The following is a 12,721-nucleotide window of genomic DNA, read 5'->3' as shown; positions in this document are numbered from 1 at the left end:
GCCAGAATTTGGCAACAACACGGTAAGAGATATGCCAGCATCCCTGTCCAGCCTAATTTCACCCCCCCCCCTTTTTTTAGAAAAAAGTTCGTCTACATCGCTGCCCTCCCCTTTAAGCACCAACGCCGTTCTGGACAAGCAAGTTCCTGGTGCCCCAGTGCAAGCCCGAAATGGAGTTCTGCAAAGCACTCTCCTGGAGGTAGCTGCACAGGTTGGAAGCCGAGGCCTTGCGCAGGCCCAGCAAGTACGCACCCAGGCCGGCAACGTGGGGGGCGGCCATGGAGGTGCCCGACATGGTGATGTAGCCGCCGCCGGCGCGGGCGGACACGACCTCGACGCCGGGGGCCTGGACGTCGACGACGTCGCCGTAGTTGGAGTCGCGGGCGGGCCGGTCGCGGCTGTCGACGGAGCCGACGGTGCAGACGGAGGGCTCCGAGGCCGGGGAGACGGAGGCCGCGTCCATGGGGTTGTGGTTCTGGTCGCCGTTGCCCGCGGCGACCGCCACGAAGAAGCCCCGGCGGACCAGGGCCGCGGCGGCCTCGTTCATGGCCTGCGACCAGCCCCCTCCCAGGCTGAGGTTGACGACGACGCCGTTGGGGCAGTGGCGCTCCGCGGCGTCCCGGGCGACGTGCTCGATGCCCGCGATGATGACGGACGTGTCGGCGCCGCACTTTTGCTCCCGGTTCATGTCGAGCACCTTGATGCCGTAGATGGTGGTCTTCTTGGCCACGCCGACCTGCCGCCCGCCGATGGTGCCCGCCACGTGCGTGCCGTGGAGGCAGTTGTCGTTTTGGTCGCCGACAAAGGTCCCGAGGAAATGGGCGCGGCCCTCAAACTCCTGCCAGCCGGCGCTGTTAGACGGGTTCCCGGGGGGGTGGTGACGGGGGTGCTTACGGGATGTGCGGCGTCGAGACCGCTGTCGACAACGTAGGCGCATGTTCCCTCGCCGGCGCTCTCGTCGTAGATGTAGTCGCTTGCGCCGGGGCGTCTGTGGGAGAGTCGAGCAAGACCCCAGGGGGCCTGTTGCTGGGTAGTCACGCTGTATGCTTCGTAGTAGGCGTTCTGCTCGACGTAGTCGACCTGTATTGTGGAAGTTAGCACCTAGTCTTGATGCAACTCCGAGTCCTCGGCCGTCTTACATCGGGGTTATCACGCAGGGCATCGAGCGAAGAAGAGTCCAGCCTGCCAGTGAAGCCCTTGAAGATGGAGTCAAACACCTGGTCAGCGTCCCCGGGCATGATCTTCATGGCGTCGTCCAGCGCAGCCTTGGCGCAGCCCTTCTTGAGCTTGACAATGTACTCATCGGGAACGAGGGTGAAGGCCTCGCCACGAGGAATAATCAGCGGTGCCGGCTCGGACCGCTTGCGAGTTGGGCTGGCCAACGTCAGGGGCAGAATGGAAAAAAGGAGTGACAGTGTAGGATGCATTGTGAGGTGATATACTGAGCTGCTCGGCAGATCGTGCTGGACAAAGAGAACGAACTAGGATGGGCGGGATGAAGATGGGCTGGCTTGATCCTACAAATCCATCATGATGAGAAACTCGAGTCCTTTATATACTCACCATTGTCTACGCTCACATCTACAACCGTCGATACATCATATAGACCTCAATGGGCCATCCAAGCAGAGTTAGGAAGGTGTGCAACGTAGGCTCCCTCTTCAACGTTGAGGATGCTTACCCCCATGATCAAAACAAGAAAAAGTTCCCGACTAGAGAATATCCCGTAAGCCGACGAACGTTGAGGATTCTTACTCCCATGATCAAAGCAAGAAAAAGTTCCCGACTAGAGAATATCCCGTTAGTAAACCGAGCGCCGTGGAGTACGTGATACCGGCTATAAGGCCATAAACTGCGAGACTTGTATCATGACCAACTCTATCAAAGTCACTTCACCAACCGATAATCCCTAGGCCCGGCCAGTGCCATCGTGCGGCCGCTACTGCCTAATCGGTGAATGGGATTCTTTCTTTAGTATATGTAACCTTGACGGATGCCTTCACCCTGACAAGAAGGTGAGCAATATCCGGCCCATCGGGGCGAGACCGCCAAGGTGAAGAACGACACGGGCACGACGATCTGCCGCTCTGTGCCGACGACAACGAACCCAGAGCCACGGCAATTGTGCAATCCATGTCTTTAGAGTAGCCAACTACGGCAGGCGACTAAGGAGATGCGGTTGTGTGGCATGAGCCTCACCATACAAACCAAAAGCTGGGTCGTTGTTTTTACGTAGCAGTCCTGACGATTGCGCTTTCCAAACGCGGAAGCTGCTCTTGGGATGTTGTTATTGACGCGCGCCCAGCCAGGCGGCGCTCCTTGTCCGGCGCTCCTAGAGACAGTCAAGCTGGGCAGGCTGCATACAATCGTCGCCAGAGACTTAAGCATCCATAGGTTGTATCATGGGACAGAAACCCCCAAGGCGATGAAGCACATCCCTTCTTGTCTTGTGTACTATACGTAAATAATTAGTTGAGCAACTTCCATAACTGTCAGATATGCATACTGTCCATCTTGCAGCCTGAAAAGCCCTAGCCTTTGGATAAATCGCAACGCCATACGTCAGCCCAGGCTACACCTGCTACGTCAAGCCATTGCTTCCATACCACACTCTCCCTTGGGACACGCCCGCATGCCTCTTCCATCTGCGGAAATGAATTTTGTCCACATTGTCCACTGCCAAGGTTGGACAGCTGACTTTGAATGCGGCAGGTCGCTGCATCGGAAGCTTCTGACAAGTAACAGACAAGTCAGGGTAAGCAAAGGAATATGCCGTTGATTAATGACCCCCACCTGTTTGTAGTTTGGCGTTTCTAATAAACGCAGCCCACTCCTGGTCTTGGTCTGCGACGTTTCAGCTGTTACGGGGCCGGTTGATGAATCGATGACTCGCGGAACATGGTCGTGGGAGATTCGATTTGTGTGGTTTGTCATGTTAAATGCTGGGCGAACTTGATCGTATGAGAACAGTAAGAAGATTCAACAGAAGTGGTTCGATGGAACGAAGTCTGCAAAGGCCAAGAACGGCAAAATCTTAGCCTAAGACGACAACGCATTGAGCTTGAAGCATGCCCATTCCGTTAGTTTCAAATCTACTGTCTCTCATCGAGTGCATGACATAGCTGTAGATAACACGAGGTAAGTAGACTTACATTCGACTTCAGACAGTGACAGAGATCAAGCTCCTCATCTTCAGCGATAAGCTCATGTTTCATAAGAAGCAGCACAAAAACGAGGACGTTGCCATCTTCTGCTTAGGGTCCACAACCATGTATGTGTGTAGTCTAGCTAACGCCTGGGCTGGTCATCAGGGTAAGTCGAAAGACATCAACTGATGTGCATCCTGAGTCCTGCGCTTACATAAAGCAGATGTTGCCCCTCAATCCTCAATGCCCAGCACAAGTAATAAAAGCTTCCGTAAATACCGAAAGCAGATGCTGTGGGCTTACGGCAGCAACCGTGCTAGGCCTAGCGCTCGCGGCGGAACTCAAGTCCGACAAGACACGCCTCGTTCTAACGCTCGCTGAAGCATGTGGAAAAATTGGAACATCTCGCCTCCACCAGGGCAATCCACTTCCTGCGAGGTGCCTAGATACTTGACAGCCTGCGGTAGCTGTCTCAGAAGCTCAAGCAAGCTCTGCGGAGCTGAGCCCTGCGTCCTCTGTGACTTATGAGAAGAGACAGAGTTCCGGCGTGGGGAGGGGAGGTTTCCTTCACCTGAAAGCCGTATGGAGACAGACCATGATCACGGCGCATCCAACAGAATCCAGATGGACTCTTTTTTTTTCTTGTATCGTCATCGCCCCATCCGGTTGACCGTTTTTCGATGGAACCCCCGGGCTTGTGGACCTTTCGACGGCAGGCGGACCAATGTGAATGTCCACGGCCTTATCAGACACAGGATTTTCAGCGCCTTGAGCTCCCGTCAGCCTTCTATCCTATCATCGTGGTGGCTTGCGGGCATCTTTCGGTGGTAGGTAGCGCCGCGGGTGGCAAGAAAGAGCTGTCCAACCCAACCTTCAGTTTCTTGTTGGGCTGGTTCAGAGCTGCCTGAGCTTCCTGCATGTTCCTGTGATGACCTCATCGGCCCCCATCAGCCCCTCCTTGCCAGTGCTCTCGAATCCCTCCTGTGTGTCTTGTGAGAGCTGTAAATGCACGTCGCATCATGTTGAAGGTGGCCATGGTGCAAGAATTTCCAACCAACTGCCGCATCCATTTCCTCATTTCATTTTGCTTAGCGATCAATACATGCGTTAGCGCTCTGTGTCTTATTAGAACCGGGGATGCATGGTCAAGGATCATGAGGGAATCACGCAACAAAGACATAGTTGAGCATAGCTTGCAGACCGCTTGACTCCAGCCACCTCGGTTGCCACTGGTTCGGCCGTAGATAGCACACACCTTGGCTAAAAGGTGACACCCTCCCAACAAAAGGCGAAATAAATTGTCCGACTGCTTTTTCTGCTCGTTGTGTGCTCGGCGTTGGTCGTAAATTCATCATTTGTTGAAAGAAATCCTTGTTCTTCCTGTTGGATTTAATCGTCATGGGCAGCTATACCTTCAAGTGGTAAGTGCGATCACGACTGCGAAGCTCCTTCCTCCCCCGCCTTTGTTGGACGCGCCTGCCTCGATTGCTTCGCCGCCCACGCTGGACTGGTGGCTGCAAGACCATGAATCACCAGCTATTCGTTGTTCCAGCAACTTGTAGTATTTTGTCATTCGACATGATCACGCGGCTAACTAGACAATCTCGCGCAATACAGGGAAAATCCCACTGGCGATGTATCCGACGTTCTCGTTACCGGTTCGTTTGATGGATGGACCAAATCGGTGAAGCTCGAAAAGCAAGGGACCAGCTTTCATAAGACGGTCACTTTCGCGGAGAAAGATGCTTCAAGCAAGATATACTACAAGGTGAGTTGATGCGGCCTCGTTTGTCGTCTTGCTTTTGCTTCCCCTTCCCTTGTCATTTCGAAATGCAGTCAAGCCTCGTCCCATCAGGGCTGGACCGGAAGCATTGGGCGACAAACAGACGATTTACGAGAGGAACCACCAACCCTGTCGAACCTACGGAGAATTTCGATGGCCAATTGCAAATGCGACAACATCTGCGACCTTCGCCGCCCACCCCCTGTTGCACATGGAGAGCAGCAAAAATTTGGGAGACACCATTGTTAATTGAAATTGCTTCTTTTTCCTTTTTCCAAGAAAAAAGAAAAAGGAAAAAGGGAACAAACAATCCTATTATTAGTACGGAGCGCAACACTGCGACAATGGCTGGCGCCCCATTTTCACTCCAGACTGCAGGGGTTGACCGAACGGGCCAAGATTGGGAACGAAGGCGCGAAGTGCTTTCAGCTCTCGGGCGAAATTATGACCCTGGTCATAGACTGCTGCACATCCATGGCACTACTATTGGGTGCATTCCATTTCCTCGAGCTTCTGTCAGATGCAGGCTTCGAAAAGAGACGACCTAAGAGTGAGGCGATGCGTTGGCCGTGCGACCGCACCCATCGAGGACAATACTACAAGAAACGGATAATCAAGCCCTGGATGCGGCCACACGGTCCAAGACAGCCAAAACGATGTTGCCTTACTCCGTACCGATCCAAGACCATGTCGACTGGGTGGGAAGGCTACATGTAAGCACTCGTGCTGATTGGCATCCAACGTGGTAATACGGAGTACCATGACCGGTAGCGTCTCAAATCGTCGCCGAGTCATCTCGAGACTCTGTCGTCGTTTGGCTGGTTCCGTCGATGGGGTTGCGCCGGCTGACCGGCCGTATTGGCTAGTGACAAGGCGGCAGGGCCGGGTCAGTTGCGACCAACAGGCAACGGGGCACGCATTGTTTGCAAAGTCGAAGATTGCGCAATTGCAACTGAGCAAACAAACTGAGCGAGGCGACTGAAAAAATCACGGCACAGCACGGGGTAAGGCTGGCTACCACACTGTCAGCCCCTGACTCATCTAGTCTGACGACTTGCCGAACACTTGCATGCTGGATTGAATCGCTCCGGCCAGCTGTCCACAGGCCACTGATGTCCAACCCTGTCCAAAGCGACCAGCGTGGCCCAAAAAGCTATTGAGCCCTGCTCCAAGGTCGCAACAAGGTGCAAAAGCCCTCCGCACACGACACCGGACCCACCGGACGCACACGCCAGCCAGTACGAGCTCAGCCCCTTGGTTCACTTGCGCACTTGCGCACTTCTGACTTGCGCCAGCCTCCCCGCCTGCATATATCTCACGTCACGCCCGCCCCGTGCGCTGTGTCCACCTGTCATTCACACATTTTACTTCCAGACCTGTCATCTGTTCTTGATCAATTGGCGCGCAAACTATCATCTGCAGGTCAAAGTCTTTGGCTAACTCTATCCGCTCCCTCCTTTCTTCACTATTTAGTTCGTCGTCGATAACAATTGGACCATCAACGAGTCCTACCCGCACGAAGCCGACCACGAGGGCAACGTCAATAACTTCCTGACCCCGGACGACCTCTCCAACTCTAAATCTGCGCAGGTGCCTGCACTCGCTGCAGCTCCCTTTATCAACACCGTCACCCCCGAATCCACCACCGTTGCCGAAATGGCCAAGAAGAACAACAACAAGAAGAAGGCCGCCGCCGCCAGTAAGCAGCCTGCTGCTGCTGCTGCTGCTACTGCCGTAGCCGGCGCCCCCGCCTCTGAGCCCAAGCCCGAGACCAACGTCGCCGAGGCTGCTCCTGCCGCAGCAGAAGCTACTGCGACCCCATCTGACGTCCCCGGAGGCTTCCCGGTGACGCCCTCCAATGAGCCTGCCGACCTGGAGGATAAGACTGTCAGCATCAATCCTCTACCAGCTACAGTTCCTGGCACTAGCAACCCTATTAAGCTTGCCCCCGGTGAGAAGATCCCAGAGGCAATTGCCGCTCAGAATATCAATGAGCATGTCAAGCTAGACAAGGAGTCCTACGAGCGGAGCGACGCCCTTCCCGGCGGCCCTCCTTTCAGCACCACCGAGCTCCCTCCCAAGTCTGGCACTATGATCCCCGAATCTAGCCTCCCTATGGGCGATCAAGCCGACGTCACCAACCCTACCATTAACTCGGTTGGCCCCGGTGCCACGACTGTCGCCCTCGCCGGTCAGGTTCCCCTGGAGCCTGGCGTCACCAACCCTACCATCAACTCGGTTGGCCCCGGTGCCACGACTGCCGCCCTCGCCGGTCAGGTTCCCCTGGAGCCCAAGGTCCCCGAGGTTGTTAAGGAGAGCCAGGAGAAAGCCGGCGTCGCACCCGAAGCATCTGGTGTAGCTGAGGAAGTCAAGGAAAAGGCCAAGGTCGAGGAAGAAATCAAGACAAAGGTTCCCGAGGCTCCTGCTACCTCTGTCGGCACTTCTGGCATTGGAACTGAGAAGAAGGAGAACACTGGCGCTATCCTTGGTGCTGCCACAGCTACTGGTGGCGCTGCTGTTGCGGCTTCTGTTGCGGCAGTTAACAAGTTTTCTGACGATGCTACTCCTGCTGTGAACGACGCCAAGAAGGCGACTGTCGATACAATCAACAAGAACCTTCCTGCCACTGTAAAAGACAAGCTACCCGAGTCAGCCCAGGCCGCTCTTGCTAGTGACAAGAAGGACAGTCCTCTGGAGAAGATTTCACCTGAAGTTCCCAAGGAGGTCAAGGAGTCTATTGCTGAGGCTGGTAAGAGCCCTGAGGCTGCTGCAAGCACCTCTGCGGTCGAGGAGAAGAAGGAGGTCGAGAGCGAGCTGCTTAAGGAAGTGAGGAAGGCACCTGCTGTTGATGAAGTGAAGAAGGCACCTGCTCTTGATGACGCCGTCAAGCCCGCTGAAACAAAAGCCCCCGAGACAAAGCCTACAGTCGCCACGCCTGCAGCAGCAAGCACTCGGGCCCCAACTACTGTCTCTGCTGCGAATGGAGCTACGGGCGCCGAAACCAAGGCTTCTGAGCCTCCTGCCGCGACACCAGCAACGCCCGCGACCAATGGCAATGGCACTGAGAGCAAGCCTGCCGCTGAAGGCGGTGCTGCCCATGACAAGAAGAAGAGCCGCTTGAGTGTCATGTTCAGCAAGCTCAAGGCCAAGTTGAAATAAAAATAGTTTTCCGTGCGGGTTGGGGAAATACAGCAAGATAATGAGGGTTGGGAAGGGTTTTTTGTTACGGTGATATATGTAGTGTGGTTTTTTGCTTGTTGAGGATGCTTTGTACCAGTTGTCAATGATTCCCCCTCAGATTTCTGCGAATAAGAGAAAAGTGGTCAGGGACTTGACCTGACGCCCGACGCCCAAGGGTGCAGCGTCGTATACCTAATTCACGATCATTTTCGATGCCGCTCATTTCATGTGTTTATTTCAGCATTGCAATTGCAATTGGAATCCATGTACAATCAGCTTGTTGGAAGTTTCATGAGACTGACTCAACATGCGAGATCATGACTGGGGCTGGGGATACGTCGAGACAATATCAATAAATAAAACCGTACATAATGTATCTTTGCCTAAACAACCGGCTGGTAATGTGACTAGCTTTTCTCCAAGTTTATTCCACCATGCTACTATAACCCGACAATTCTATGCTGCCTCATGCCGCACGTTCAGCCATGGCCAAGTTCAGTAGCAGTTAGTAAAACTCAATACACGAAATCATCCAATTACAGCCTGGTCAAACTCCTCATAGTATCGATGCGTTGCGAGCGCCAACTGAAGCCACCAATTGCAGCACGGGAAAGTAAGCCCGCATAAGCATAAATCACGGGAGCTGTTCTCGCCGATGCGTTTTTCTCGACACAACGTTGCTTAACACGTGCGATGACGGGCGCGCACGTGAACGTGAACGGACCACGAGGCGACGCTGTCATTTTTGGCCATCATCGGCTTGTTGATAGATTTTGCTTTGGTCAGACCAGGAGCTAAAGCGGACTGCAAACTAAGGTGGCTTCGCTGCTGCTAATAAGAGAAGGCTCAACTCAACATTTGTCGATTTACCAACAAAGGCTACGCCTCACAATGCTGCACACATTTACTGCCATTTTTCTGGCTGCATCAGCGGCCGGCGCAATGCGACCATGGAAAGCCGCAGGCCCGGGTGATTCTCGCAGCCCCTGCCCCATGCTGAACACTCTCGCAAATCACGGATACCTGTACGTCTCAACCGCGCAGCCCGTCCGTCAGAGCTGCGTCTAACGAAGGCTAACCGATGCAGACCACACAACGGGAGAAACCTCTCGGTTAAACACTTTGGCGATGCCGTCGTTGAAGCTCTCAACGCCGCCCCCTCGTACGGCACCCTGCCCGCGCGCGCGTTCATCAAGAGCTGGGGCAAGGACTTCTTTGACCTCGAGGACCTCAACACGCCGGTGATCCTGCAGCACAGGGGCTCCTTGACTCGCGACGACGTGACGCCCACGGAGAGGAATATCGATGTGGATGTTGCACGGGTGTCCGCCCTGCTGGAAGACAGTCCGACTGACTACGTGGACGCAGCGTCCATAGCCAAGAGTCGCCTCCGTGTGGAAGCGTTATCGGAGCCTGAGAGACTGTCGAGCTGGGACCAGCTGTTGGCTTATATGGAGTCTAGTCTGGTGCTTTTAATGATGAAGGAGGGCGAGGTGCCGTCTGCGTTTAGTTTTCCCTCGGCCAAGACTTGGACTGCGCCAAAGGAGCGTGTGAGGGTGTGGCTGACGGAGGAGAGGTTGCCGGATGAGTTGGGGTGGAAGCGCTCAGAGCGAAAGCTGGGCTCGCTGGACTTGGTGCCGATTATGAAGGCCATCTTTGATGAGAAGAGGGCGCAGAGCGGCAAGGGCCGGCTTTGGAAGTCGTTTTTGTCGTTGTTTTGGGGTTCACGAGATGAGTTGTAGGTTACATTGCTGCAGGAGCTTGGTATGACCACATATCTGAGCTATCGTGGTCTAGTCTCATTATGGTACAGAGTAAATGGTGGGAAATTGATATGCTAATTGTCAAGATTTTTCAGTCGGCTTCCGTAAAGGGAAGGCTTAAATGGACTCCATCACGGCTTCATAGGGAGAGGCGGCTTACCCTGTAGACGACAGCAGCACGAGGCGTCGTGGAATCTACAGTCATATGAATAGTCACGTGCGGAGCAATGACTAACCACTTACTGCTCTTCCCAGATCTCCCGGCCAGCAGTATCACCTTCGTCACGGCTCGCCCCACTGACTCTACTGGCTTGACTGCTCCACCACCACTGCCGGGGTCCGTCCAGGTTGGACCCCTCTGAGAGAGTCATCACTCTGCTCCCATCGTATCCAACCTACAAGTCCTTTTTATCTGTTTTTTACTTTATAAGTGGCGGCTAGAGAGCAGGTCGATACCACCCGCGGCCGCAAATCAGCGTGGATCGCGGCTTTCCCAGCGAAGAGAGCTGCATCGTCGAGACGCGAAGTCGCGTCGGGATGGGCATGTTGACCATTGCCCTCGGAATCAAGGATTGAACCCCCAATTTCATCCAGTCTTGCGAGTATCCTGGCTCATCTTCGACCTCCCGCATTTGTTCTTGAAGAATTTGCCTGCCTTGCACAGGCCATGAGTCTTTCGAACGCTGTCGCGGGCAAGACCCCTTCTACGCCCACGAATTATCCCTCCCAGCCACAAGCTGGTCAGACAACTTCAAGCTTCGAATCGACTCGCCGTCCAAGCCAACCGGGCCCTTCTTCTGCACAGCCTATGCCCAGAAAGGGGCAGGCCTCTCGGAAGCAACACAAGAATCAACGCAGACCAAGTGCAGACCAAAGACTTCACGGCAATCCTGATGAGTATGACGCCATGGCCGAGATCCGAGCTGTCCGGAACCCATCGAGCAGGAGAGGCCAGACATCAATTACCCATCTCCTAAACTACACGACTCCCCGACACTTCCAAGACCACAGCTACCATCCGAGGTCATATCGCAGGAATCCCAGCTGGGGCCCTGGATCCGGTCGCCACGCTGCTGATAAATCCAGATATGTGCATTCCAATTACCGCTTTGTGGTCTCTCCGGAAGGGACCTACACAAAGCACGAGGTCGATGCCGACGTCTTTTTGGACTGGGCGGATGTTTTGCAGATTATTGCCTCCTCGGAATCACAAACAGCTTCTTGCCCAATTTGCCTCTCGGAGCCCGTCGCTCCGCGTATGGCCAAGTGTGGGCACATCTTTTGCCTCCCTTGCTTGATTCGATTTATGCACTCAAACAGCGATGATGCTAAATCGGGTAAAGGGGCTCGTTGGAAGAAGTGCCCCATCTGTGAGGACATAGTCTATCTCCACGAAGTTAAAGCTGTTCGGTTCTATGCCGGACAGGAAAGTCCATTGCCTCGGGTCGGAGATGATGTCGTCCTACGACTCATGGCAAGAAAAGCAAGCTCTACCTTGGCTCTGCCACGAGAGGGTGGTGCTGAGGTTCTCAACTCGGGAGATGATGTGCCGTGGCACTTTGCGGCAAATGTCTTGGACTATTCAAGAATCATGAAGGGTACTGCAGAGTACATGGCCACCCAATATGAAGAGGAGACAAAGGCTTTGATGAAACAGGAAAAGGAAGACGAGACGTTGTTTGGAGCGGACTCAGAGTGGACTCAGAAGGCCATCAAAGCTGTCCAAGCAGCAAAAGAAAGGACGGATGCTTTGAAAGCATTAAACAGCAGCGGCTCACATTCCGGTTCAAACTCGTCATCAGCGAAGCCATCCTCACATGCTGATTTCTATTTCTACAGCGCTCCGCCGCATTTGTATTTGTCACCGCTCGATATTAGGATCTTGAAAGCGAAATATGGGTCGTTTGCTGCTTTCCCGTCAACATTACTCCCCCGCGTTGAGCACATCTCTACAGGGCATGTGGTGGACGAGGTACTCCGAAAGCGGACAAAGTATCTGGCACATCTCCCGCAGGGCTGCATCATAAGCTTCTTGGAGTGTGACTGGACAGACATTGTGTCCGCCGAGATCTTGCAGTCATTTTCCGGTGATATTGAGAAGAGAAGGAAGAGGAATCGGGAGAAGGCTGCTCAAGAAGAGCGCGAGAGACTGCAGTCTGAACGTCTCGAAGCGGCGGCTCTCCGTGGCGCGCTCGGAGCCTCTGCTCGCAGGCACACAGCACTGGAACCTGTAGAAGAAGATAATTCTCCCGCTTTGGATATGTCTGAGTTCCAGCCACTGACCAGCCAATCTGGCACAACACCACCAGATCCACGACCAGGGTTTGAGACCCTGGCTTCCATGTCGACCAGCCCATCAACACAACGGACTGTCTGGGGTACGCGGGTGGTGCCAGTGTCTCCCGATTTGCAGCCTACCATGCCTGCTGTGGACGATGGGTGGCTCAAAGATGAAGACTTTTTAGGCACGGCTGAGCTCGCAATGCAGATTGAAGCAATTGAGGCTATGGAAGGCGTCAAGGCTGGCGATGCAAGTACCGCAGCTCCTATTGGTGAAGGCGGAGGCGGAGGCGGGGGCGGCAAGAAGAAGAAGAAGAAGCAGAAAATCACACTCATGAGTACAGGGGGTCGAAGAGGTCAATAAGACGTAGAAGGTATTGTTTTTTACACATGGTCGAATAGTTGCTTGCATGTGGAGTTTTCTGGCGCATGGGCAGAGCATTGCCTAATATAGTAAATATAAATGCAATTTGTGTTATATTCTGTATTATATTGTATTTTTTAAATTATGATATTTAATAGTAAAATTTACAAAAAAAAATACTCCGTACAATACAGGCAATGCTCTG

The 12,721-nt window shown here is 53.9% G+C and overlaps 4 protein-coding genes across 4 annotated transcripts; 3 read left to right on the top strand and 1 right to left on the bottom strand.

The window, feature by feature from the left end:
- Positions 1 to 112: 112 nt before the first annotated feature.
- Positions 113 to 1,427, bottom strand: PROR_0 (Proteinase R; the record flags this gene model as incomplete). The annotated part of the gene is made up of 3 exons (XM_014685181.1): positions 113 to 838; positions 895 to 1,080; positions 1,140 to 1,427. The coding sequence occupies 3 exons, from the start codon at positions 1,425 to 1,427 to the stop codon at positions 113 to 115; spliced, it is 1,200 nt and encodes a 399-aa protein (XP_014540667.1).
- A 3,117-nt stretch (positions 1,428 to 4,544) lies between these two features.
- Positions 4,545 to 8,088, top strand: G6M90_00g070070 (uncharacterized protein; the record flags this gene model as incomplete). Its single annotated transcript, XM_014685182.1, has 3 exons — positions 4,545 to 4,567; positions 4,764 to 4,914; positions 6,403 to 8,088. The coding sequence occupies 3 exons, from the start codon at positions 4,545 to 4,547 to the stop codon at positions 8,086 to 8,088; spliced, it is 1,860 nt and encodes a 619-aa protein (XP_014540668.1).
- Positions 8,089 to 9,000: 912 nt separating this feature from the next.
- CPO_0 (Chloroperoxidase) lies at positions 9,001 to 9,851 on the top strand (the record flags this gene model as incomplete). Its single annotated transcript, XM_014685183.1, has 2 exons — positions 9,001 to 9,134; positions 9,197 to 9,851. 2 exons carry the CDS (start codon positions 9,001 to 9,003, stop codon positions 9,849 to 9,851), a joined length of 789 nt encoding a protein of 262 aa, XP_014540669.1.
- A 688-nt stretch (positions 9,852 to 10,539) lies between these two features.
- Positions 10,540 to 12,516, top strand: G6M90_00g070050 (uncharacterized protein; the record flags this gene model as incomplete). The annotated part of the gene is made up of 1 exon (XM_014685184.1): positions 10,540 to 12,516. One exon carries the CDS (start codon positions 10,540 to 10,542, stop codon positions 12,514 to 12,516), a length of 1,977 nt encoding a protein of 658 aa, XP_014540670.1.
- Positions 12,517 to 12,721: the final 205 nt, after the last annotated feature.

The sequence above is a fragment of the Metarhizium brunneum genome, chromosome 4 (assembly GCF_013426205.1).
Source record: "Metarhizium brunneum chromosome 4, complete sequence".
Classification (NCBI taxonomy): domain Eukaryota; kingdom Fungi; phylum Ascomycota; class Sordariomycetes; order Hypocreales; family Clavicipitaceae; genus Metarhizium; species Metarhizium brunneum.
This window is presented reverse-complemented; position numbering and strand designations above follow the sequence as displayed.